Source organism: Aureobasidium pullulans, assembly GCF_000721785.1.
Source record: "Aureobasidium pullulans EXF-150 unplaced genomic scaffold scaffold_7, whole genome shotgun sequence".
In the NCBI taxonomy this organism is placed as follows: Eukaryota; Fungi; Ascomycota; class Dothideomycetes; order Dothideales; family Saccotheciaceae; genus Aureobasidium; species Aureobasidium pullulans.
This window is the reverse complement of record NW_021941027.1, coordinates 320,203-343,762: the sequence shown is the minus strand read 5'-3', so window position 1 is coordinate 343,762 and position 23,560 is coordinate 320,203. Positions and strand designations below refer to the sequence as shown.

Genomic DNA, 23,560 nt, shown 5'->3' with positions numbered 1-23,560 from the left:
TCCACCTCATTGATTGGAACAGGAGCATCGCCGCCTCAGAAGAAGAAGCCGCTGCTTTCGCTGAACGAGTTAGCCAGATCCAACTTGGTGAGGACGAAGATCTCGAAGCCCCTCTCAGAGAGAAGCTCGCTCTCTTCCTCAAGAAATTGCCCCAAGACTTAGACCAGAAAGTCAGCGAAATTCTCAACATCTCCAACCCTGGCAGAGCTATTGTCAAGTCTCCTGAGGGAAATGACTTGACCCGCAAAGACTTTGCCACACTTTTACATTCCGCAAACTACCGCACAGGCGAGCCTGAAGGATGGCTCAATGATGAAATCATCAATGGCTTCTTCACTGCTTTGTGTAATGCTATGAACGACAAGGCCGGCCACACCAAGGGCAAAGTCCCGCCATTCGCCTCGTATATAAGCGGCTGGTATTCCTCAGTCACCAGAAACGGCATTGATGCGATCAAGAGATGGTCGCGCCGCAAAGGCATCATGGGCGACAAGCTTTTGCAATGCAAACGCATCTTCTTTCCAGTCAATCCTGGCAATCACTGGTCATTGCTTGTCATCTGCCCAGACAACCACACCATCGAATACCTCGACAGTCTGGACGTTGGTCGCTCAGAGGAGAATCGCAAGAGCGCCCACTATATAAGGCTGGGTCGACAGTGGTTGCAGATGGAGCTTGGAGACAAGTACGTTGAGGGGGACTGGACCGACGTCGACCGCCGCAGCGCCATCCAGAACAATGGTTCAGACTGTGGCGTTTTCACCTGCCTGAACGGCTTCGCCTCTGCTCTTGAGCTCAGCAACCCGACCAAGGAGTTTGGGCCTGAGCACATACCTTACGCTAGACGCGCCATGGTTTCGATGTTCAACCTCGGAGGGTTCAACAAACACTTTGAGCTTTGAGGTATTTGCTTCCTTATTCTTGAATTTGATTTGCTTGCTGACCAAGCCGCAGAGGACTTCGGACCTTCGCCACCAAGACGCAGCGTTTTCCAAGATGCGTACTTGAACTCAATGGTCGTGAAAACATTCAACGATATCTTGGCCTGCCTCATCAATCCGCAACACGCAGCATCCAAGAAGCTCAAAAGCACCCTACCCTAAGCGCGTCCCCAGAGAATCGGCATCATCCAGTTGCGATGAATGAAGGCTCGATGGAGATCAAACTCAAATCCTCCCAACCTCTGAGCCTTGAACCATTGACCCAGAAAACGACAGACATGCTGCTGCCCTTGTAGCCTGTGGCCCTCACCATACCTTGGCAAACACACTAAGCCGTGAGGGCTGCGGGCTGCTCTTCCCACACATGTCACTGCCCTACCCCCACACTCATACACTCAAGGGCATACATACAATAGGGACACATTCAAAGGGCGGCAGCATGTCCTTGCGCACAAAATTGTGGTCCAAACAAACTACACACAAAGGTATGTCTCTACCTGGTCTTCAATACAAATAGCGACAAGAAGCTGACCGAAGACAGAAGACGAAACAAACAACATCAAAACAAGAAGGAAGAGAGGGCAAGGCGGCATTCGGAGCTTGGAGATAGGAGTCAAAGCAGCATGGTCTTCTTTTTATCATTGCACACGATACCCATTGTTTTAGAGTCATGAGGAGGGAAGCAAGCATATCAAGGAGTTTGGGTGGTCGCATCGGGGTTGCATCAAAGGACTTTTCAAGTGCTGAAAAGTTCTATTCTACGATACCAAGGAAGGAGATATGCATACACACAAGGAACACAAGCATCAGAACACTCTGCAGAAAATCAGAAAACAATATTCAAACTTGAGATAGCATCCAGGTGTACTTGACTGATGAGGAAGGCATCGATGGTGGTGATGTTTGCGGAGGCTTTCACATGCCGAGCTTGGGGCAATGACGTTTTGTTTCAAGCGCGATGCGTGGGACCCGTGGGTCATGCTCAGGCGGGCAGATGAACAAAAGACGAACGAAAAGACTTGCCATGGACGATTTTGCAAGGCGACAAGATGACATCCTCGACGAACCAGTATATCCGCCAGATACTGCATCATAGCGAGGCACCGCCACCAGTAAAAGCCCGCTTCTTCTACACCTCACCGCTAGCCATAGACGATCCTCTATCACCGCTACCGCCTTCAGCTCAGACAGCCCAGACGATGTATGCGAAACTGCCACCGCGGCCCTTTTCCGAATTCGATAATACTGCTCTCGACAAGGCATGGCACGACCTCCGGCGAAAGCTCCTCAGGTACAACGAAGAGCGGGGCGAGAAGCCAAAGCCACATGCGGATCCTGAGCCAACCGGCAGGCAAGAGAAGGGGAAGAAGGCAGAGCTTAGTGTACTGAGTACCTCTCCATCTGCTCGCCGTCCGGCATCCGCCAGCGATGCCTCGACAAGGAGCAATAGACCGCCTGTTATCCATGAGGCACCGGCTGTCCCACCGGACGCTGAGAACCACGACACAACCGGGACTCCTTTCATTCGCGCCCCTTCTATGCGACGAGCAGACCGAATTCCTTCCAGACCTCAACCTCAACTGCTCGACAGCTACCAGTGGGATGACCCTTCAGCTAAGGCCAAGCAGCCCAAGAAGCCGCAAGCCAGTCCAGAAACACCTTCTGCAAAGATAGCCGTCGGAGTCTCTCGCCTGCACCATGTAGCCATGCCGGATCTCAACCTGGAGCCCATTTACTGGCGTCCAGTCAACGACGTTTCTCCAGTTGTGCGTGCCACTTGGTTTTACAAAGATACCATGCTTCCGGTCGAGCCATCTGTCGCCAACATGCTGGAAGCAGGCTATACCGAGCTACAGCCTTGGACCGAGACTTGGAGCGACGAGCTGAATAGTGCCATCGAAGTCGGTGCCGCTGGAGAAGCGAAAATCTTGCACAAACTTTGGCCTGATCTGTTCAAGAGGCTCGAAAGCAGACCATCCACTGCCAGAACAGAAATGGGTAGCGTCACCTCTATGAACCTCGACGACGAGCCAGCCACAGCCGAGAAGGATCGCGAACATGCTGTTGAGATCGCTTGTGATATCATTGATATTGCTTCAGGTGTCGATGGTGTCGACAACAAGGCCTCTGGTACCTCCACTTATTCATCAGGTGGCGGCTTGCCCAGGTGGTATCCCACTGCCGGTGTCGTATACGCGAATGCGAACGATGCATACATTTTGAAGCCCAATCTCCAACCATCAGCCTACTACGGTCGTCGTCCCCTGGCGAACTACATCCGCAAAGGCCGCAAGCTGGGTATAGCCGTTGTTCGTGGCTTCGATCAAGCCGCATACGATCGATTGTACCCAACCAAGAAAAGCTCTACCGCGACGAAGGCTGAAGAAGGTGTATCATCCTCTCAATCAGGAGCGCCTCCGAATCGGCGACAGAAGTCTGATCCCGCCCTTGCCCATGCTGAGCGACCCAAAGTCACAGAGTTAATTCTCGTCATTCATGGCATTGGCCAAAAGCTTTCGGAACGTATGGAGAGTTTTCATTTTACGCATGCTATCAACGCTTTTCGACGAGAAGTGAGCGTCGAATTGGGGACAGATGGTGTGAAGTCACGGCTAAGAACGAACATGGGTGGTATCATGGTTCTGCCGGTCAATTGGCGTCAAAGTCTCTCTTTCGAAGATGGCGAACGAGACATCCCTGATGATCCGGCATTGAATGACTTTGGTCTCAAGGACATTACTCCCGAAACTCTTCCATCCGTGCGAAACATCGTCTCGGACGTCATGCTGGATGTTCCTTACTATTTATCACACCATCAACCCAAGATGATTGCCGCCGTCATTGGTGAGGCCAACCGTATCTACAAGCTTTGGTGTCAGAACAATCCTGGCTTCGCTCAGCATGGACGAGTACACATCATTGCGCATTCATTGGGCAGCGTGATGGCGGTGGATATCTTGTCTAAACAACCAACCAGTATCCCTGCGGAGCTTTCCGATCCTACCACCGTCGATCTGAACTCTTCGCCGCCTCTGGAGCATTTCCTCTTCAACACTTCTGGCTTGTTCCTGTGTGGATCGCCTGCAGGCTTCTTCCTGCTTTTGAAGCGAGCATCCTTGATGCCCCGACTGGGCAAGCAGAAGCCCGGTGCAAATTTGTCTTCCATCCGAAAGCCGATTTGTGGAAGTCATGGAACGTACGGCTGTCTTGCGGTCGACAACATCTACAACATCATCAATCCTTATGATCCAGTGTCGTATCGTTTGAATGCCACGGTCGACGCTCCATATGCCTCCTCGCTCAAGTCAGCGTGGGTACCCACAGCCAGTCCAGGCTGGTTCTCATCCTCCGGATCATGGTTCTATTCCTCGCCCGAAGGCGCATCAGGCAATCGCCCCGACCAGTTACCCAGACTGCCATCTAATGTGGAACTAGAAACTCATAACTTCTCACGTGAGGAGATTGCAGAACAGCGCATGTTACTACTCAACGATAACGGCCAAATCGACTACTTCCTCAAATACGGTGGGGGACCCTTAGAAATCCAATATCTGACTATGCTCGGGGCGCACAGCAGTTACTGGCTCCTCAAGGACTTTGTTCGCATGATCGTTCTGGAATGCGGCAGAGGACTCGGTAGAGATGGAACTATTCAGGGGATGAGAGCAACAAAGAAGAAGACGCAGTTGACTACATGATGAGACGAAGAGCATCACTTTTATTTTCTGCTTGATACCTATATTGCATTCTTAATGATACCCCCTTTTCTTTGACTTTTGATCCCGCTTCTTCCTTCTCCTTCCACCACCCTATTTGAGATCCTTATTACTTTTTAAAATGCATGCCGAGAAGACCCATTTCGTGCCGTTTACAGGCGGACATGTAGATAATCTGACTGATAGAGGGAATTCAGATAGTTCAAATCGGTAGTGGGGATGTGAACTTTTCGCTTTCTCTCGGACCAACCTCAATCCACCTTTTGTATGATTTTAAAACTACAGAGTGTTTTTTTTTTCAAACCAGCAGTCACATCACAGAGGGCGTGCGTTGGTGATTGGCCATCTCTTTCGCCAAGCTCCGGGCAAAGACCTTAACTCCGAAGCTTTTTCTCGAAGTTCTAGAAAAGTTACAAGCACCCTTTATCGATCTTTGCGACTCGCTCGACATTGAGAGAATTTCTTTGCGAATAATTTCTTTGCGTTTGACTTGATCGCAAGTTGCTGCTTCTACACATTAGATCGGATTTTGCATACACAGATCGCCAATATGCCAGCTCAAGGCAAAGCAAAGGGCAGTCGCCGCAATGAAGGCACTTCCTCTTCTGCTGCAGCGAGTGAGTTTGACGCAGAGCACTAGAGGAGAACTAAACTGATATGTGTAATAGGTGATCCTCGCTTCGCATCCATGACCACAGATCCTCGCTTCCGCCTCCCCTCAGCACGACACAGCAAAGTTGGAGTCGACAAGCGTTTCAGTCGCATGTTCAAGGACGACGACTTTTCCAAGAAAGCCACCGTTGACAAGTACGGTCGTAAGGTCTCAAAGGGCAATGCGAAGAAAGAGTTGGAACGTTTTTACAAGATTGAGGATGGAGATGAGGAGGAAGAAGATGAGGAGTCAGAGGAAGAGATGGGCAAGGCACAGAAGGTGAAGGCCAAGAAGAGCAAAAAGCCTACGAGGGATGTTGTCGGAAGCGACAGTGAGAGTGAAGAGGAGGTTGTTGCCGACGATGACGAAATCGAGGCCGAGTTGAAGAGGTTGGATGACAGAGTCAGAGATCCCGCAAGAGAGGGTGGTTTCTCTTCGTCTGAAGATGACAGCAGTTCAGAAGACGAGAGCGAAGAAGAGGAAGAGATCGAGGATGATGCAGTCGAGTTCCCTAACGAGGGAGCGGCTGAAGTGCCTCTAGGCGATGTTTCGTCTCGTCTGGCCGTCGTCAACCTCGACTGGGACAACATTCGCGCAGAGGATCTCATGGCTGTCGCTCAGAGTTTCGCATCAACCGGTCGCGTTTCAAAGGTCGTCGTGTACCCCAGCGAGTTCGGCAAGGAGCGCATGGAGAAGGAAGAGCTCGAGGGCCCGCCGAGAGACATCTTTGCCAGCGCCACAAAAGAGATCGACGAAGATGAGGATACCGATGACGAGGAAGAGAGAATCAAGAAGGAGCTATTGAAGGGAGACACTGGCGAGGAGTTCGATTCAGCAAAGCTGCGTCAATACCAATTGGACCGCCTGAAGTACTACTACGCCGTCATCACCTGCGACTCCAAGGAGACGGCAAAGTCGCTCTACGATGGCATGGACGGCCGCGAATACCTCTCCACAGCAAACTTCTTCGATCTACGATTCATCCCTGACGAGGTCGACTTCGACACCGACACACCTCGCGACGAATGCACAAAGATCACCTCAGGCTACAAGCCCAACGAATTCGTCACCGAGGCCCTCACTCACAGTAAAGTCCGCTTGACATGGGACGCCGATGACACCACGAGAAAGGAGGTACAAAAGCGCGCCTTCTCGCGTGCCGAGATTGACGAGAACGACCTACAAGCATACATTGGTAGCGACAGCAGTGATGGCGAAGACGACGACACAGGCTTGACCAAGGCCGAGCAACAAAGACAAAAGATGCGCGCTGCACTAGGTCTTTCTTCCGCACCTTCAAAGTCAAAGTCAAAGGACGATGGCCCCGTAGGAGACATGCAAATCACATTCACATCTGGTCTCTCCAACGCCGCCTCAAAAGCCAACGGCGTCTTCGAAAACGAACCCATCATCGAAGAAACTACACGCGAAAAGTACATTCGCAAAGAAAAGGAACGCAAGGCCCGCCGTAAGGAAAAGATGAAGGCATCAAGAAACGGCGAGACTGTAGAGGAAGGTTCAGACGACGACGCCATTTCAGAGAAGAAGTCTGCAAAGGAAGAAGTCACAGCACCAGCAGACGAAGAAGACCCCTTCAACGACCCCTTCTTCAACGACACAGTGACAGCACAAAAGGCCGAAAAGCAAGCTCGTAAAGCCGACCGTCAAAAGAAGCGCGAGGCCCGTGAAGCAGCGGACGCAGCAACAGCAGCCAAGCGCGCCGAACTCGAACTCCTCATGGTCGACGACAAATCAGACAACATGCGCCACTTCAACATGAACGAAATCGCCAAAGCTGAAAAGACCCTCAAGAAGAAATCCAAGAACAACAAGAAAGCCAAGGATGCAGCAGAAGTGTTGGGTCAAGATGACTTCAACATGGAAACCCAAGATCCCAGATTCGCCAAGTTGTTCGAGAGTCACGAATTCGCCATCGATCCTACGAATCCTAGATTCAAGGGTACACAGGGTATGAAGGCGCTGCTCGAGGAGGGCAGGAGGAAGAGAAAGGGCAGAGCTGATGAGGATGGTGAGAGAGCTGATGCACCGCCAGCTGAGAAGAGGGAGAAGAAGGCAAAGACTGAGGCTTCCTCCGGTGGCGAAGATCTGAACTCATTGCTCGCTAGAGTCAAGGCAAAGACCAAAGCCAGATAGATTCGGTTGGAAACTTGTAAAGGCATCATGGCATAATTGAAAGGCATTTTTTTATATCCACATAGAGCTCTCAGCTCGACAATGCACTTTACTAAATACTCATCAAAAGGCATAATGTTTATTCCTGCTGGTCATCGATGTTAGAGATATGTAGTACGCCGAACAGGAAATAACCTGTCCGAGGATAGAAACAAGCATCCTGGCTGGAAGCTTATATAGGTGGAAGTGAATTAGGGCTTTTGTGTGTCTACTGAACGGCATCATGATTGTAACCATCTCAAAGGGCATCCAACAAGAGAATGTGAGACAGTTGCTCTCATGGACATATCCATCGATCCAGGAAATAGCGTACATTCCCATAGCTGTTGCAAAGCTAATGTCCCGCGCTGCAGAAAGCGCACCGTTCTCGACCAGGGTCACGGCAGATGTTGTTTGCTGCAAGACTTTCTATTTCTTGCTGTCATGACATGTTAGTTCGCGATGATGCATACGAAGAGAAGGCTGCACGATCCTTCAGCGCGCGACAGGCGAATTTATGAGGTCACCGCCATGTCAGCAACAATTTCATTGACACCGAAATAGTGCCAGGAACAAGGGAGTTGAATGTGGTCACGGTGGTGGAATTGATGGAGTAAGTGCCGGGGACGGCGGGGTCCGAGGTGGGGAGGTTCTGGGGCTTTGGTCTCGATCCACAACGAATTGGAATGATCCGTTTGACCAAAGCAAGTGGAATAGGCCCGAGATGAGAACTGCTACGTTAGGAGAGAGGTCCATCGATCGGAACGCACGTGGATGCAGTTCGCCGTAATTCTGACAACTTTAATGAAAAAAATAGCCAGATTGCGGACGTGTCAGATGCGAATGGCATGGAGGTGTGGAAAAAGTAGAAGGGATCATCAAGTCATGCACGATGCCACGAACGATGTACGAAAATGCATCCGGGAGAGGAAGTCGTCACGTGGAGACTCAAGCCGCATACAAGCCGACATCACGCCTTCTAAGTGGATCACAGGACGAGCTAATCCAGCTAAGCTACGCCACCTACTTGATCGTTACAAACAACATGGCGTGTCTGCTCGAAGAGCTGGGAAAACATGGACGAGACAGAATGTCCGAAGCTTTGCATGAGGACAAGACAGGGTATAAGGTTGGATGATTGAGATCAACAAGGGACCTCGGAAGTTTGATCGAAGTTCGGGTGTCAGAAATTGAAGGTTTGGGCAGCCGCAATGCAAGTTGCAAGCGACCGGTGGTAGGCCGAGGTGTGGAGAACGCGTTCGACTCTTGGCGGCTTCCCCGGCTGCATGAATGATTTGCGGAGGCCGCCCACAAGATCCCGCATTTCAAGTTCGAGAGTCCTTCGAAACGCTCTCTCCTACTTTAATTTGCCCCTCGTCTTGTATGAGAGAGACTCGACCAAAGGAAACTTGACGGCGGTGGACGAGACTCTTCCAGGACATCGAAATGCTGTCAGCCGGCGGCATGCATTACGCTCAAGGCTTCGGCCGCATGTCAAGTGCCAACATGGTAACACACCACGATCACAACCAAGCTCCCATGTCCGGATTGGATGCTCTGGCCCAGGGCTCACAGTATGCATTGCAGCAACTCCATGACTCTCACCTCAACCCGGCTCCTCAAGAGCACGATGCGTTCTCCCAAAACCAGAGTGGACAAGACCAAGCAGGCAACAAGGGCAGCAGCAATGGAGCGCCAGTACGACGAAGAATCAGCCGAGCGTGCGACCAGTGTAACCAGTTGCGAACAAAATGCGACGGAAAGACACCTTGCGCGCATTGTGTTGGTAGGCCGACTTCCAAGACTCGACCATACTTACCCGAAGCCGGCTAACGCGTCATGACATACAGAATTTGGACTTACATGCGAATACAACCGAGAGCGCAAGAAACGAGGCAAGGCTTCACGCAAAGACATCGCCGCGCAATCGCAAAATCCTGGGACAGCTACTTCGGACAATGGCGCCAACGACAGTCCAAAGTCGAGCAACGAGCAATCCGCTCCCCCGGAAAACGCCACAGAAATCGCCCAGAACTCGCTGAAACGACGACGGTCGAGCAACCACCACATCCCTCCACCTCCGCCGAGGAGGGCCAGTATGACGATACCAAACCCGCAGACTCTCGCTCCACCTCCACCTCCACAAACTGCCCAATCTCAACAATCACAGCCGCAAACACAGCACCATCTACCACCTCTGAATCTGAACAAGGATGCCGTACCAGGAGCTCCGAACGAGCGCTACTCGAACATGCGTGCCTCGGTAGACGGTCAGAATCAGTCCAATGCCTTGCCTGCACCTCGTCCAAATCACTCAGCAATGCCTGATCGGAATCCAGTCGGCGTGACGAACTACACTGGCTCCATGGACGACTACCACCGTAGCGTACTACAGCAACCGCCATCTGCTGTAGCTCACCATCCAATGATGCCTGCGGGTTCTGCTCCTCTCTCTGCTCCACTCACATATCCGAACGGCATGCCTTTCAATCCTGAGAGCCCATATGCTGTACCGAGCCCGCAAAGCCAGAACAATTTCAACACAAATTTTCGAATGGGCGAGTCTCCCATCTCGGCACATGGGTTGATGGGCACATCACCACATGCCGGCTCTCCCGGATGGCTGCAATTGCCTTCTCCCTCTGCCGCTTTGTACACAAATTTCCAGCAACCCAACAACCAGACTCTGCGCTATCCCGTGCTGAAACCAATTCTGTCGCGTATCTCAGCCATTATACCCATCAGTCTTGCTTGCGACCTTCTAGAAATCTATTTCTCTAGTTCCTACAGTAAGTTCATTCAACCTGCCTCTCCATATGTCCTCGGCATCATCTTCCGCAAAAATTCTTTCCTTCGCCAAAACAACCCTCGAGCATGCAGTCCTGCTTTGCTTGCGAGTATGCTTTGGGTCGGTGCTCAGACGAGTGAATCTGCTTTCTTGACCTCGCCTCCATCAGCACGAGGCAAAGTCTGTCAGAAACTTTTGGAGCTTACAGTCAGCCTGTTGCGACCGCTTATCCACACTCCCACCGAAGGCGCCAACCAAGCGGCCAACTCCGTCGTGAACGGTGTCGCTCTTGGAGGCTTTGGCGTAGCTTTGCATACCGCAAGACACGACAGCGAAGGAGGCTCTACAGGAGCCGCAGGAGCTTTGGACGACGTCGCGACATATATCAATTTGGCTACTGTGGTCTCTGCTAGCGAGTATAAGGCTGCCAGTCTACGATGGTGGAATGCAGCTTGGTCACTAGCCAGAGAGCTAAAACTTGGCAGAGAGCTTCCACCAAATCCGGACCCTTCGCTGCCGCAGGACGAGAACGCAATAGTCGATGGGAACGCCGAAAACGATATGGGCATGAATGGCCAGCAAGGTTTCAACTCGCGACGATTCAGTGGCATGCCTGCATCGATGTCCCAACCAGGTGCCGTGACTGAAGAAGAAAGAGAAGAAAGGAGAAGAGCTTGGTGGCTTCTATACATTGTCGACCGACATCTTGCGCTATGCTACAACAGGCCACTGTTCCTCCTCGATGCTGAATGCGAAGGTCTGCTGCAGCCTGAAGATGAGTCAGTCTACCAGGCAGGCGAGTATTACACAACCGAAAATATGCCCGAGACATACTATCGACGAAGAGGCCCACCGCTGGAGTGCACTGGACACAGCATCTTTGGCTACTTCCTACCATTGATGACCATACTAGGAGAAATCGTGGATCTTAATCATACACGCAATCACCCTCGTTTCGGTATGCGCTTCAGAAATGGTACAGACCTTGATGATATGGCGCACGAGATTAGCCTTCAACTTGACTCGTATGGTCGCAGTCTGGAGGCGTTCGAGGCGCGATTTATCCCAGCTGATGGCACCAATCCTGACGGCACACATGTCGACAACGCTAGTCCTTCCAACCAATCTACGAGTAGCAACCGCATTACCGAAACCGTTTTGCTCACCAAGACAATCGTGGCTTACGGCACGCACCTGATGCACACTTTGCATATCCTTCTGAACGGCAAGTGGGACCCCATCTCTCTTCTGGACGACAACGATCTCTGGATCTCTTCACAATCATTCGTCTCGGCTACGGGACATGCAGTTTCAGCCGCCGATGCCATCAGTGGTATCTTGGATTACGATCCAGATCTCAGTTTCATGCCGTTCTTCTTCGGAATATATCTTCTGCAGGGTAGTTTCTTGCTACTTCTGATTGCGGACAAGCTGCAAGGAGAGGCCAGTGCGAGTGTCGTCAAGGCATGCGAGCAGATTGTTCGAGCACACGAAGTCTGTGTTGTGACTTTGAACACAGAATACCAGGTAAGTTACCTCCTTCGTTCCCGTTCCCATCCTCAAGAAACGACTAACACATCTCACAGAGAAACTTCCGAAAAGTCATGCGTAGTGCATTAAGCCAGGTTCGTGGGCGCAGTCTCGAAGACTTTGGAGAACAACAGCAACGCCGCAGGGAGGTGCTTGCATTGTACAGATGGACAGGAGATGGTTCCGGACTGGCGTTGTAGATCAACGACGGATACCCAACCTCCTAAAAAAAGCGATTATAGCAACAACGATGTCATGTGGGTATGGAATGGTCTCTGGCGCGCGTCGAGATGGCTGCTATCAAGCCCGATGTTTTCTTCTTTTCTCTGTTTCCTCTATTTTCAGATACCCTATCCTGTTTTCGAGCGTCGCGGTAGACAGCACACATTGTATGCGATGACATGTCCTGCACACTCTCTGAAACAAACGTCTTCTTAAAAGTGCTGTCAAAATGCGGCATCGAATTCGGATGCCCGTGATTTGCATAGGAGAACGACCTCATTTGACGATGTAGGACGCAACTGAGTTCTATTCTGCTCAATCCCTGAACTTCGCGGGATAATCTTACTCTGTCGACCTATAGATGTCTACGTGCTTAGTAACCCTCCCTGCCTCATCCCTATTCATCTATCCAATAAAGCAATAGGAGACTGCAGTCAATTTTATCTACTGTATGCATCAACATGGTGTCATGGTCCACGTGTAATGGCCGTGGCTGGACAGGGTTTCGGAGCAAGCCAAGATCCGGCGCATGTGAAATCAAATGACAGCACAGTCCATCACCCCACATGCCGTCTGTCAATCACAACGGTGGAGACGAGCAAGACTCAGGGACGACATGAAGGAACACGTGCAAGACAAACACAGCTGCAGTAGGCATATAAAGAAGGGACAACAGTATAGACAACTCGCATCCGAGGGAAGGTCGATGGCTTGAAGGCTCGGTCATATTGACAACCGATGTTCTTTCCCGTAAGGTGGCATTGACAAGCCCAAAGGCTTGGCCGCATCACCGCATCATTGGATTAGGTAGTCGCCGACCGACTTTCGAGGAGGGCATCCAATCCTTTCGGCCAAGGCACTTTTGAGTACTATACGGCGCAGACTTCACTTCCCATATCGCCGTCGCCGAACCTGTCGTCGAAACACAGCTATTCCTCCGTTTCATCAACAATCGCATTAATTCAATCCTGCCTTTTCTCCATAACTCTCACTCCCCGAACGCAAACACGAAGCGAGCTTGCCCATCATGGATCCGTCGCCGATGCAGTCGCCCATGTCAGCTCCTACACAGAATGCTCCTGAAGCATCAACTTCAGACATCCCTTCGCAATCGTTGGCATTCGGTGGGAGTACTTACAACACGGCCGACAAGCCTCGCCCCCTTGCCCATTCGTTTCCACAGCTCCGACGACAACAATCCCGCTCGTAGAGCCTCCGTCCAGTTCATGCCCAATGTGAGAGTCGCTGGAGGAGCAGCTGAAGCCAGCCGTAGCCGGAGTCGTAGACCGGTACCCATCAAGGATAGCTCCATCAACAGGCGACTTAGTAGTCCTCCACCACCTACGTGAGTCACTTGCAGCTGATGCTTCAGGGATTGCGCAGACTGACACATATATCAGGCAGTTCAAGCCTCGCGTTAGTTTCGACACGTTTGACAATCGCGACGCATCTGACTTCTCCCTCACGCTGAGTCGTAAGCACCGCGAATACGAATACACCAAGCGTTCGCGCACCTTCCTCTGTGGTACAGATACCAACGACTATTCCGATACTGCTCTGGAATGGTTGATTGATGAACTTGTCGACGATGGCGATGAGGTCGTCTGTCTCAGAGTGGTTGAGAAGGACAGTAAAGAGGCAGCCAAATGGGCTGGTGGTGGCAGTGACAGAGGAGGCAGAGAGCGCAGTTACCGTAAGGAGGCCAACCGCATGCTTGAACGTATTGAAGAGAAGAACACCGAAGACAAGGCCATCAACATCATCCTGGAATTTTCTATCGGCAAAGTCCAGGACACGATTCAACGCATGGTATGTTGATTCACTGCCATCTTCGGAGAGTCACAGCAACTGACATGGATTACAGATTAGAATCTACGAGCCGGCAATCTTGGTCGTCGGCACCAGAGGTCGATCTCTGGGAGGCTTCCAAGGACTGCTACCGGGTTCCGTGTCCAAATACTGTCTCCAACATTCCCCAGTCCCCGTCATCGTCGTACGCCCCTCATCCAAACGCGACAAGAAGAAGCGCAAGAGACTTCAAGATCCTACCCGCCGTGGCTATCGCGACATTTTGGACAAGAGTGACAACACTGCCGCCAATGACGCAGGCTATACCCTGGACCCCCTACACCGCCTCAGCATCATGCCAGGCGACGGCCTAGGTGCCCTACCCGAACTGGAGAAACGCGACGCAGAAGAGGAAGCACGCATGGTCGCCGAAGCTATCGGATATCGCCCAGATCAAATCGCACCGGACGGAGAGCCCCTTAGTCGCGTAACCTCCGCACGCTCAGACGTTAGTCGCCGCAGCGGACGCAGTGGTCGCAGTGGCAGTTTCGGCAGCAATCGTAGCGAAAGTCCCGAAACACTGCGCTCTCCATCCCGCGGACTGCTACAATCTCCCCAATTACGCGCAGTCGCCGACTCTGGCGCCGAAAACTCCGAATTCGACGATTCCGACGACGAGCACAATAGTGCTGCAGCGCCACACTCTGCATACTACGAAGCTCAAGAGCGATCTTTGCGCGAAGCCAGAGAACGAGCACTCAAAGCCGAAGAAGAGGAAAAGGAACGAGAGAGGCAGGCCAAAGAGAGTAAAGAGAATGGGAGATTGGGGGATGGAGGTGGTGTTTTGGACCTGTTGAGTCAATTGGGTGGAGGTGACGATGGACCCAAAGGATCGAGCAAGGGGAAGAAGTCAAGGTATCCCATTCCTTGAGTTTTTTTCCATATTGATACTTTTGTGTGGTCTCGTTCTTTTTGGTATCAGAGGATGGGATTGTGAGCGAGAGTTTCTTTTCGTGAGATACCGGATTATGTGGATATAATTTTCAATTCTTCTCTCCATCTGCTTGAGTGCTTCTTACCCTTCCCGTGTGCCAAATTCTGTCATCTCCCACGGCCATGTCAGGGGTTGTTTGGTCCTGTAGAAATGCACAATATCCTTTCAAGATGGCTCTAGTCGTCCGTAGAGTAACGCTAACTCTCATGCCTCTCAATGAAGGCCTACAGCTCTGGAAATATTAGAATCGTGCATTTCTACAGTCTATACGCGTGAGACAAAGATCAGCAAATGGGGAGGGAAGGACACAAAACTGCAAATCACAACATGAGCAAAAAGAGAAAAAGTGATATATAAGAGACATGAACAATGGCGCCTACAGCTGGCTGCTGCTGCATGCATGCACTTATACAAAAACGCCCATCATTGTCAAAATGCAACACGCTGCCGAAAACGAATAATAATATACCCACGCCATGCAGAGAACAACCCTTCAACACAACACTGATATCTCCCCGGTTCTATTCAAAGCCATCATTTTTCGGATCGGGTCGATCGAGAGTGGGGCTGCCTCCGACCACTGCGACACCTAAAGGATCCAAACCTGAGGTTACGGGTGGAATACCAGCGGCGACACCTGCGGTGCTGAGAGTTCTAGCATGTCCGAGAGTCCTGGTGGGTTCTTGGATAGTTTCCACATCCGCTTCTGCCGGCTCTGTGTCTTGATTACCCTGCTCAGCACCATCATCAGCGGTATTGGGTCGACTATCCTCAACCCTCTGTCCCAAGTCCTGCAAAAATGTTTCCAAATGCTGGAATGCAGACAGCGGCTTGAACGTCGAATAAGCCTTTTCCCCTTTCTCGAGCATTTGTTTCCTTGATGTATACAACGAGGTGGCCGCGACTAGATTAGTATCGGCTTGTCTGTTCATCCCCAACACCACCCAACTCTCCGCAGCCAGTACATGGAAAAACGCGGCTTTTCTAGCTCTAGCACCGGATTTGAGTGTTCCATGGCCGCGACGAGATGAATAGCATGAAGCGATTCGTTCGAGGAGAAGTGCATGGCCTGTTTGTGGTACCAAGCGATCTTCCAGGATACGTGTGGCCCAGCGCGCTGAATCGTCTAGTGCGGAGCCACCGCGTAGACGTAGTAATTCGGTGCTGAGGATTAGAGTGCGCAGGGCGGAGTAGGGTGCTGAACAACGTGTGAGGTAGGAATAATATGCCGTCTCTAGGAGTTGGTCTAGGGAGTCGACGCGGACTCTTGAGGATACCACTGGGGCGGCTAGCAATGCTGTAATGGCGGCCATTTCATTGGCACCGGCGTAGTGTCTCCAAGCTTTGTCGTTTTTGTAATCGGTGCAGAGGAGATCATAGGTACTTTGTGCGAGTTTGAAATCTCGCAGCATGAAGGCGTAGTCAGCTAGTTTGCGGAGAACGGCTTCAGGTGTGTCGGGTTTGTAGAAGCCTTGGAGAGCATCGTAGTTGCTGTTTGAACCGCCAATGCCAGTAGAGGAGCCTCGTGAGGAGAAGCCAAAGGTGAAACGTTTCGAGACGAGCCCGATTTTGCCGGCGATACCTCGTCGGCGTGATGCTACTTCATTGTTCCAGAGGGCTGAAAGGCGTTCCATTCCTGGTACTACTGATTGGGTCACCATTTCTCGAACAAATGCTCGAATGGCGGCTGCATCGGATTCGAAAATGTATGGTGTAGGATCGTCGTCTACTTCTGAGCTTTCTGTTTGGGAGTTAGTACGATGAATTGGACGCAGCAAGAAACGCTTTGTGTTTACCTCTAGTGGCAATCTCACCCAACTCCTCACCGGCAGATAACCATTCGCAAGTGGGTAACCTCATGCTGTCATCGTCTGAGGGAAGACACTCATTGCTTCGCAAACGCAGTAAATGACAATGTAGACCGAAATGACGCTTCATTTGTTCGTATAGAGCAGTGGACTTTGTAATGTCGTCGTGATCTTCGTCATGAATCAGGACATAATATCGTAAGAACTCATTATTGACGTATGGAGGTGGTTTGTGTTGGCCAGTGTTGGAGTTGGCATATAGGGTCCGGAGCTCATCTATAGGGGCAGGGTTGCGAGAGCTGATGGCTATTACAAGAGCGACGGGGTGAGAAAAAGTTTCGTGAGAAGTGACGGGTATTCCGGAAAGGAGTCTTCGAAGGTATAGGGTGTAAAAGGGAGTAAGGCGTGATGGATGTGGTTTTATTTCGGGGCCAGAGAAGTAGTCATCGCCAGCTGGCGGTTGATCCTGTGCATATTTCAGATGGCGGGCAACTAGCTCATCAATCTGTTCGACATCGCCTCCAGTCCGTAGACGTGCAGGGCGGTATTCGGGGAGGTCGGACGGATTGGGGTCCAGTCTAGGGGCTTCAAGGCCATCGGATACACCGGTGAACCTGATTCCAAAGTCGTCCCATGGTCTGCTGGCACCAGTGCTATCCCTAACAACGACTCTACCAGCTACCTTCTCTCCGAACGGGCGCAATAACTCGAGAAGACCACCATTAATGCCTTTGTGACGCAACAGCTCTTGACAATCATCCGAGGCAAGGACCGAAACGCGAGGAGCAAATGCGCGTAGAACTAGTTGGCGGGCTTCATCGGGTTGAGCGGCCGTGGTGGGCGAGTTCAAGGCATTTGCGAGTCTCGTTGCGGGCGGAGAGAAGACAGAGGCATTGACGACTCCAGCAGGTGGTGTCGATGTGCCTGATGCGGTGGGCGAGTGTTGGGCTGAGGAGGTGGATGCGAACAAGCTGGCGACTGAAGCGTTCGAGCGTCGATAGGGTAGTGATAATCTGGGTGCTACGCGACGGGCGGCGGATTGTGGTATAGATGTCGTCGACTCGGAGTCGCTTTGGAGCGGTGACTGAAAGCCCGCCTCGCTGGGAGTAGACGTCATGTGTCGCTTGCACGCGGCCAGTGACTTGATAGACCAGCCCTCCGGATGCGCATAGAAATCAGAAATCAGAAATCAAGACGTTGTAAATAATGTCAAATCATGTGCCACGCTGATGGCATACGGATAAACATGTCGAGATGCGCCGGCTACAAATGGTTGCTCCTTCTGTTTCGGGAAGCTTTGCCGAGCTCGAAAAATGCATCATCAGCCTTTCATGTGACTGACAATCATCAATAACGACCAACACATGTTTGCAATGCGCCCAACAACTATCTGAAGAAGACATCTTGTTCCCACCGCACGTTCATGATCAATCCACGCAGCTTGGGATTCACTATCATCCGCACTCGGCTCGCTCATACAAGAAGACTCTCACTGCTACGACCATTATCTGCTCCATGTCTCGCGACTAAGTGCATGTCTCCTGCTTTGATTCGTACAAGACAGTCGCCTGAGCCTGTACAAGAATTCATCAAACGTCGAAAGCTCAGCTCTGCTCGTGCTTTCAACACCGCCAACATGTCCACAAGTTCTCGTGTTTTGGAGCTCACCGAAGTTGAGGAAAACCTGCGCACTCTCCTAATCGATGTTGCCAAATACATTGATAACTCTCCCGGACATGCTTCAGAAAGTCAAGTTCCCCTTCCTGATGAGCTCGCGAAACAACCTCTTGTTCTGAGATGGACCGGTGGTTGGGTCCGTGACAAACTTCTCGGTGTTGCGAGCCATGACATTGATGTGGCCATTAACAAGATGACTGGTTTCCAATTCGGTCTGAGACTGAAGGAGTACCTTGAGATTCCTGGAAATCCCGAAAAATATGGCCTAGAGGGTGTGGCTAGTAACGAGTCTCAATCAAAAAAGGCCGAATCTGGAAAGAGCAAAATCGTTGGCGGCCTACACAAGATCGAAGCAAACCCGGAAAAGTCGAAGCACTTGGAAACTGTCACAACAAAAATCCTGGGTCTCGATATCGATCTGGTCAACCTACGCAAGGAGACATATTCCGAAGACAGCAGAAACCCTCAGATGGAATTTGGCACCCCTGAAGAAGATGCTCTTAGACGTGATGCGACCGTCAACGCCATGTTCTACAACATCACCACTCGTGAGATTGAGGACTTCACCGGTAAAGGCCACAGCGATATGGCTCAGAACATCATTCGCACACCACTCGAACCTTACCAAACCTTCAAAGACGACCCCCTTCGTGTTCTGAGATTGATCAGATTTGCCAGCAGACTCAACTACACCATCGAGTCCGAGGCAAGGAAATGGATGAAGGATGCCGAGATCAAGAGTGCTCTCCAAGCAAAGATCAGTCGTGAGAGAGTGGGAGTAGAATTGGAAAAGATGCTGAGAGGTCCTGATCCACTCATGGCTCTGAACCTGATTGACCAGCTCACCCTCTACTCTACCATCTTCTCGGACCCTGTTCAGGACCAGAGCAAGGTCTACACACCGGATACGGACAACTGGACTACCGTCATCAACTTTGTTCAGGAGATTCTTTCGTCCAAGACCGGCGACATCCTGGTTCGTGATGCAGAAGAAAGATATCTTGTATGGCTCTTGTCGGCAATGGTCCCTTACAGAGATGCTCCCTCCCCTCCACAAATCGAGGGCAAGAAGCCGCCACCCCCTATTGCCACCACTGTCGCACGCGAAGGCTTCAAGGCTACCAATAACGTATGCACAGTCATCACCAATTCCATCAAGAATCACTCCGAAATCTCAATGATGGTAAGCAACTCTTACGGACGAAAGCGCCCAGCACGTGAAGAGTTGGGAATGGCCATTCGCCGCTGGGGTTCTACATGGAGATCACAGACAGCCTTCGCCCTGCTAGTCAACGTTGCCGATGAGCCGTCTGCTGCCAACTGTAAGTCCAAATCCCAGGTCTACGTCGATTTGTCCTCGAAACTAACAACACAAGCTCATCTTTCTGCATTCTCCAACTTCCTCGAGTACGTTCATGAGCTGGACCTTCTCGACGTCCACGCGCTCAAGCCTATCCTTGATGGTAAAGCCTTGACCAAAGCTCTCGGCGTGCCAACTGGCCCATGGATGAAGGACGCCCTCGACGTAGTCATGCGCTGGCAACTGCGTAACCCTGGCAAGAAGGACACTGCCGAAGCTGTTGAAGAAGTCCGCATCGCCAAAGACCAATCCCCAACTCCTGGTGAGCTCACAGCAGACCTCATGACATATTTCCTCCAGCTTACCATTCGCCCGCTGTTTGTAAAGACACAAACACAGCAGGTAACAAGTCAAGGGCGTAAGGTGCAAACCACCGTCCTACCTAAAAAGTTTGAGCGAAATCAGGAAGAAAAGACATGGAAAGGAAGAGATAGTTACGCACTAGACTTGCTTCGATGGGTCATCGTTGCTGCAGATGCTAGTCTGGTGGAAAAGAACTGGCACGCGATAGTGCCACCGTTACTCAGCATTCTTGACGATGTCGACACGGAATACAAAGCTCAAGGTTGCGAACTGCTGAAAATGTTACTGGACAAGACACCGCCATCTTTGTTGAAACGCACTGGTCTGGGAGAAGTTTTTGAAGAAGTCCTGATGCCGTGTCTAGGCTACCTACCTAATCTGACACCTGAAGACCAAAGTGCTCGTCTACTTACTGTCGCCTACCCTGCTCTCCTATCACTCTCTGCTGCTCTGGACGACTCTTTGACCGCTCAAAACTCGCAGAAGCCATCTCAACGGCTGAAGCTACTAGACAATTTGGTCCGCAAAGGTGTCTTGATGACCTTTACCTACTGTCCGGAACATGCCAAAGTCACCACAGTCACAACCTCAAGTCTATCTGCCATTCTCAGCTCGCTAGGTTTGGATTCTATCAAACATCTTCCTTTCATTCTACCCATGCTTTCTTCCATCCTTACACACCCTTTCGTCACTGCTTCTCCACCTCTTTTGCTTTCGTCGATCAAAGCATTGCAAGCGATCATCCTTAACACATGGCCCAGGATGCACGTTCACAAGACAGAAATCTTGAAATGTGTGACGGTTCCGTGGATAAGGATGCAAGAGGAGCAAGTAAAGGGAGAAGACTTTGACAAGATCAAGGAGGAGTGTAAGGTTGTGTTCGAGATGCTTAGAGATGCTCTCCAGGAACATGCTGATGAGTTTCAAGAAGACGTCGAAGAGTTGATCAAAGTGGATCCGAGATTGGCAGGGTTGTTCGCTGGCTAGTCGATGGGTGATGCTAGATAGACAATTCACTCGATCACATCAACCGCAGGCCCTCCCCAACATGATGAGGTGACGATTCGAGTCCCCTTTGTGTGAATACTCTGAGCAGTGAAAGTAGCTCCGACGACAAAGACCTTACCTTGACTTGTTACTACATACAGAGAGCGTGGTTCTTCGCTTTCTAACTCAAAACCTATCGCAGCGTCAAGGGCGAGGATACACAAGGTTGATCTAGTAATCGATGATATCTACTCTCACTCGTGGTCATCACTCTCACATCTCCTTCTCAGTCTTGGCTATAGGAGATCTTCCATCGATTCTGTTCCTCCTTCCTTTTGACAACAACTTCCACAATCCACACCCTCATCTACCAAGATGTCAAGCAGAATCCGTAAAGCGTTCACCCACAGGCGTAAGCGCAAGGAGCATATGGTCAGCGTACCCAAGAGCGTTCTTGATTTCGCCTCGCGTGACACTAAAAAGACGATCGCCCGTACACAGGCACTTTTGGCCTCTGTCGAGAACTCTATCACCCTGGGAAACCTTGGTGGCATTGACATTGCTGAGATGAAAGTTCTCAAACTTGAACTCCGTCGTAGTTCACTTTGGCTAAAAAGGCTCAAGCAGACAGCCACTAAGTACCTCTCATTCCTTACAGTAGATTGGAAAACCCCCCTTTTCTAACATATTCCTCACTAGGCCTGAAGATCTCGGTCTTGAGTCCTTCGTCAAGAAGACAATCGAAGAGGAAGCCTCCCTCAAAGCTCCAATCCTTACCAAAAACATACAGCCTCGCATGGGCAATGCTTCTGAAAACTCGCACGAGCTCCTCACAGAAAAGGTCAATGTGGCTTCGCTCGTGTCCGACAACGAGATCATGACGTTCTTGGAGCAGAAGATCAAGGAGCGGATCAATGATGCAGCTATGGATATTGCCAAGGAGATTCACAAAGAACGTGAAGCAGAAATTGAAGAGCAGTTGGAGAAAGTCGACGAAGCAGCTACCGCAGAAAGCGACGACAAGGCAAGCGAGTCAAGCGAGTCAAGCGAGTCGAGCGACGAAGAAGTGATTGGAGGCTAAGCGTTCCGTTCTTTCCTCACTCGGGGTATTCAGCAGACTCATTCATGAGTTCTTTCCACTTTTTATGTAAAACAACTTCATCGGAAGCAAACAGCACTACAGTGAAGAAAGCTTTACTCGGCATTCACCAGAAAGAGCAACCCATTACTCAATTTCACTTTCACACTTGGTCATTAATTCAATACAAAACACAACATCTCCAACTTCTTTCCTTTCTTCCTCTTCTTCATCCTCTCATATAATTGCTTCAACAAACCATTGCGCGTACTTCAACAGTCATTTCCGTCGTCAGGTCAAGCAACCCCCATACAAGAACTAAGCAAAAATATGTCTGACCAAAGCCGCTCGATCGGCAGACTCCTGAGGGGGGCAACTCGCTTTGCGAAGATGATCACGGGCACTGTCGAGGGAATGCAAATATCTAGCAGTAACAGACATGAGGAAAATATTACTCAGAAAATGGATGTCATCAAACATCAGGCCAAACTTTGCAGAGAACGTATCCTACAAGCCACCAAAGAACTCAAGAAGCAAGTCCACTACCAACCGACTTACATCTGACCACTACTAACTCCTTTCCACCAGACTCGCGCCCCTCACATCAAAGCTCGAAAAAATCATCGATGAAGAAGTCACCCGCACTGTCACCGACCTCAACTCAAACCCCACCACAAAACCTCTCATCAGCATCGAGCCAGAACCTCTCAAAGCCTTCCTTGCCGAAAAGGCAAAAGACAGAGCCGATGCCATATTCGATGACGCTCTAATGACAGAGATCAGGAACAGAGTCAAGGCTCAGATCAACAAGGCTCTGATGGAGGATTTCGAGGAGTTTCACAGAAAGCAGACGGAGGTGTTGAGACAGCATCTCGAGAGCGATAACGCTGCAGCCGATCTAGATGATGCAGTCATCATTGTAGGTGGTGCTTGATATCGCCAACGAGATTGAAAAGAAAACGCCGCTCAGCAGAGCAATAGCGAAAAGAGAGCAAGCTTACCTCCCGAGTCGAACCCTCGCCCCCCATCACCGAGGTCATATAATCCAACCAGATTTGTTTTCCTTACAGCAATCCGCTGTGTGGTGTAACGGCTTACACTCATGATTTCGGCTAAACCAAAAACCACACTCCAAGAGTTTCCGCCGTGTAGTCTTAATTGCGCGAATCGCAGCCAGATGTCCGCCATCTGGTGATTTAGATCAAGGAACAAATTGTCGAGGGAGTTTTCCCCAGAGCCTCAAAGGCTCTGGTTTTTTTTTGCTTGCTTGTTTTTGGTAAGGAGGAGCAGATTGTTTGTTTTTGCGTGGAGGAGAGTGGCACTCGGACATGGCAGTGGACATTTCACTTGAATCATCAAAAGTATCCTATAACTTGACAGCTAGGTTGGAAGCCTCACAGTGGAAGAGGGAGTTCGGTGCCTGGTCAATCTCGTCGCGGCTACGTCTACGTTACCTAGGAGTCGGACAGCAAACGAACTGAAATACCATCACTCAAGGAAATCGCGGTCATGAGATGAAAATCATTACTCCGAGCGAATAAGTA

At 50.7% G+C, this 23,560-nt stretch overlaps 9 protein-coding genes across 9 annotated transcripts; 8 read left to right on the top strand and 1 right to left on the bottom strand.

Annotated features, from left to right (window-relative positions):
* Positions 1 to 236: 236 nt before the first annotated feature.
* M438DRAFT_272125 (cysteine proteinase) lies at positions 237 to 902 on the top strand (the record flags this gene model as incomplete). Its single annotated transcript, XM_029900536.1, has 1 exon — positions 237 to 902. A coding segment is annotated over one exon (666 nt), but the record flags the coding sequence as incomplete, so codon positions are not given.
* A 1,088-nt stretch (positions 903 to 1,990) lies between these two features.
* M438DRAFT_316803 (uncharacterized protein) lies at positions 1,991 to 4,757 on the top strand (the record flags this gene model as incomplete). The annotated part of the gene is made up of 1 exon (XM_029902715.1): positions 1,991 to 4,757. One exon carries the CDS (start codon positions 1,991 to 1,993, stop codon positions 4,637 to 4,639), a length of 2,649 nt encoding a protein of 882 aa, XP_029761524.1. The 3' UTR covers positions 4,640 to 4,757.
* A 262-nt stretch (positions 4,758 to 5,019) lies between these two features.
* On the top strand, positions 5,020 to 7,700 carry M438DRAFT_396374 (uncharacterized protein). The gene is made up of 2 exons (XM_029909260.1): positions 5,020 to 5,274; positions 5,326 to 7,700. Exons 1-2 carry the CDS (start codon positions 5,208 to 5,210, stop codon positions 7,461 to 7,463), a joined length of 2,205 nt encoding a protein of 734 aa, XP_029761523.1. The 5' UTR covers positions 5,020 to 5,207; the 3' UTR covers positions 7,464 to 7,700.
* Positions 7,701 to 9,020: 1,320 nt separating this feature from the next.
* M438DRAFT_373756 (uncharacterized protein) lies at positions 9,021 to 11,999 on the top strand (the record flags this gene model as incomplete). Its single annotated transcript, XM_029908449.1, has 3 exons — positions 9,021 to 9,267; positions 9,332 to 11,796; positions 11,856 to 11,999. 3 exons carry the CDS (start codon positions 9,021 to 9,023, stop codon positions 11,997 to 11,999), a joined length of 2,856 nt encoding a protein of 951 aa, XP_029761522.1.
* Positions 12,000 to 12,683: 684 nt separating this feature from the next.
* On the top strand, positions 12,684 to 14,872 carry M438DRAFT_344679 (uncharacterized protein). The gene is made up of 3 exons (XM_029905278.1): positions 12,684 to 13,366; positions 13,422 to 13,830; positions 13,886 to 14,872. Exons 1-3 carry the CDS (start codon positions 13,095 to 13,097, stop codon positions 14,738 to 14,740), a joined length of 1,536 nt encoding a protein of 511 aa, XP_029761521.1. The 5' UTR covers positions 12,684 to 13,094; the 3' UTR covers positions 14,741 to 14,872.
* A 146-nt stretch (positions 14,873 to 15,018) lies between these two features.
* Positions 15,019 to 17,831, bottom strand: M438DRAFT_316792 (uncharacterized protein). The gene is made up of 2 exons (XM_029902714.1): positions 16,600 to 17,831; positions 15,019 to 16,544 (listed from the first exon to the last, which is right to left on the bottom strand). Exons 1-2 carry the CDS (start codon positions 17,726 to 17,728, stop codon positions 15,325 to 15,327), a joined length of 2,349 nt encoding a protein of 782 aa, XP_029761520.1. The 5' UTR covers positions 17,729 to 17,831; the 3' UTR covers positions 15,019 to 15,324.
* A 314-nt stretch (positions 17,832 to 18,145) lies between these two features.
* Positions 18,146 to 20,938, top strand: M438DRAFT_334242 (poly A polymerase C-terminal region-like protein; the record flags this gene model as incomplete). Its single annotated transcript, XM_029903697.1, has 2 exons — positions 18,146 to 19,610; positions 19,665 to 20,938. 2 exons carry the CDS (start codon positions 18,146 to 18,148, stop codon positions 20,936 to 20,938), a joined length of 2,739 nt encoding a protein of 912 aa, XP_029761519.1.
* Positions 20,939 to 21,313: 375 nt separating this feature from the next.
* On the top strand, positions 21,314 to 22,019 carry M438DRAFT_334241 (uncharacterized protein; the record flags this gene model as incomplete). Its single annotated transcript, XM_029903696.1, has 2 exons — positions 21,314 to 21,576; positions 21,638 to 22,019. The coding sequence occupies 2 exons, from the start codon at positions 21,314 to 21,316 to the stop codon at positions 22,017 to 22,019; spliced, it is 645 nt and encodes a 214-aa protein (XP_029761518.1).
* Positions 22,020 to 22,406: 387 nt separating this feature from the next.
* Positions 22,407 to 23,028, top strand: M438DRAFT_364440 (uncharacterized protein; the record flags this gene model as incomplete). Its single annotated transcript, XM_029907721.1, has 2 exons — positions 22,407 to 22,553; positions 22,627 to 23,028. 2 exons carry the CDS (start codon positions 22,407 to 22,409, stop codon positions 22,948 to 22,950), a joined length of 471 nt encoding a protein of 156 aa, XP_029761517.1. The 3' UTR covers positions 22,951 to 23,028.
* Positions 23,029 to 23,560: the final 532 nt, after the last annotated feature.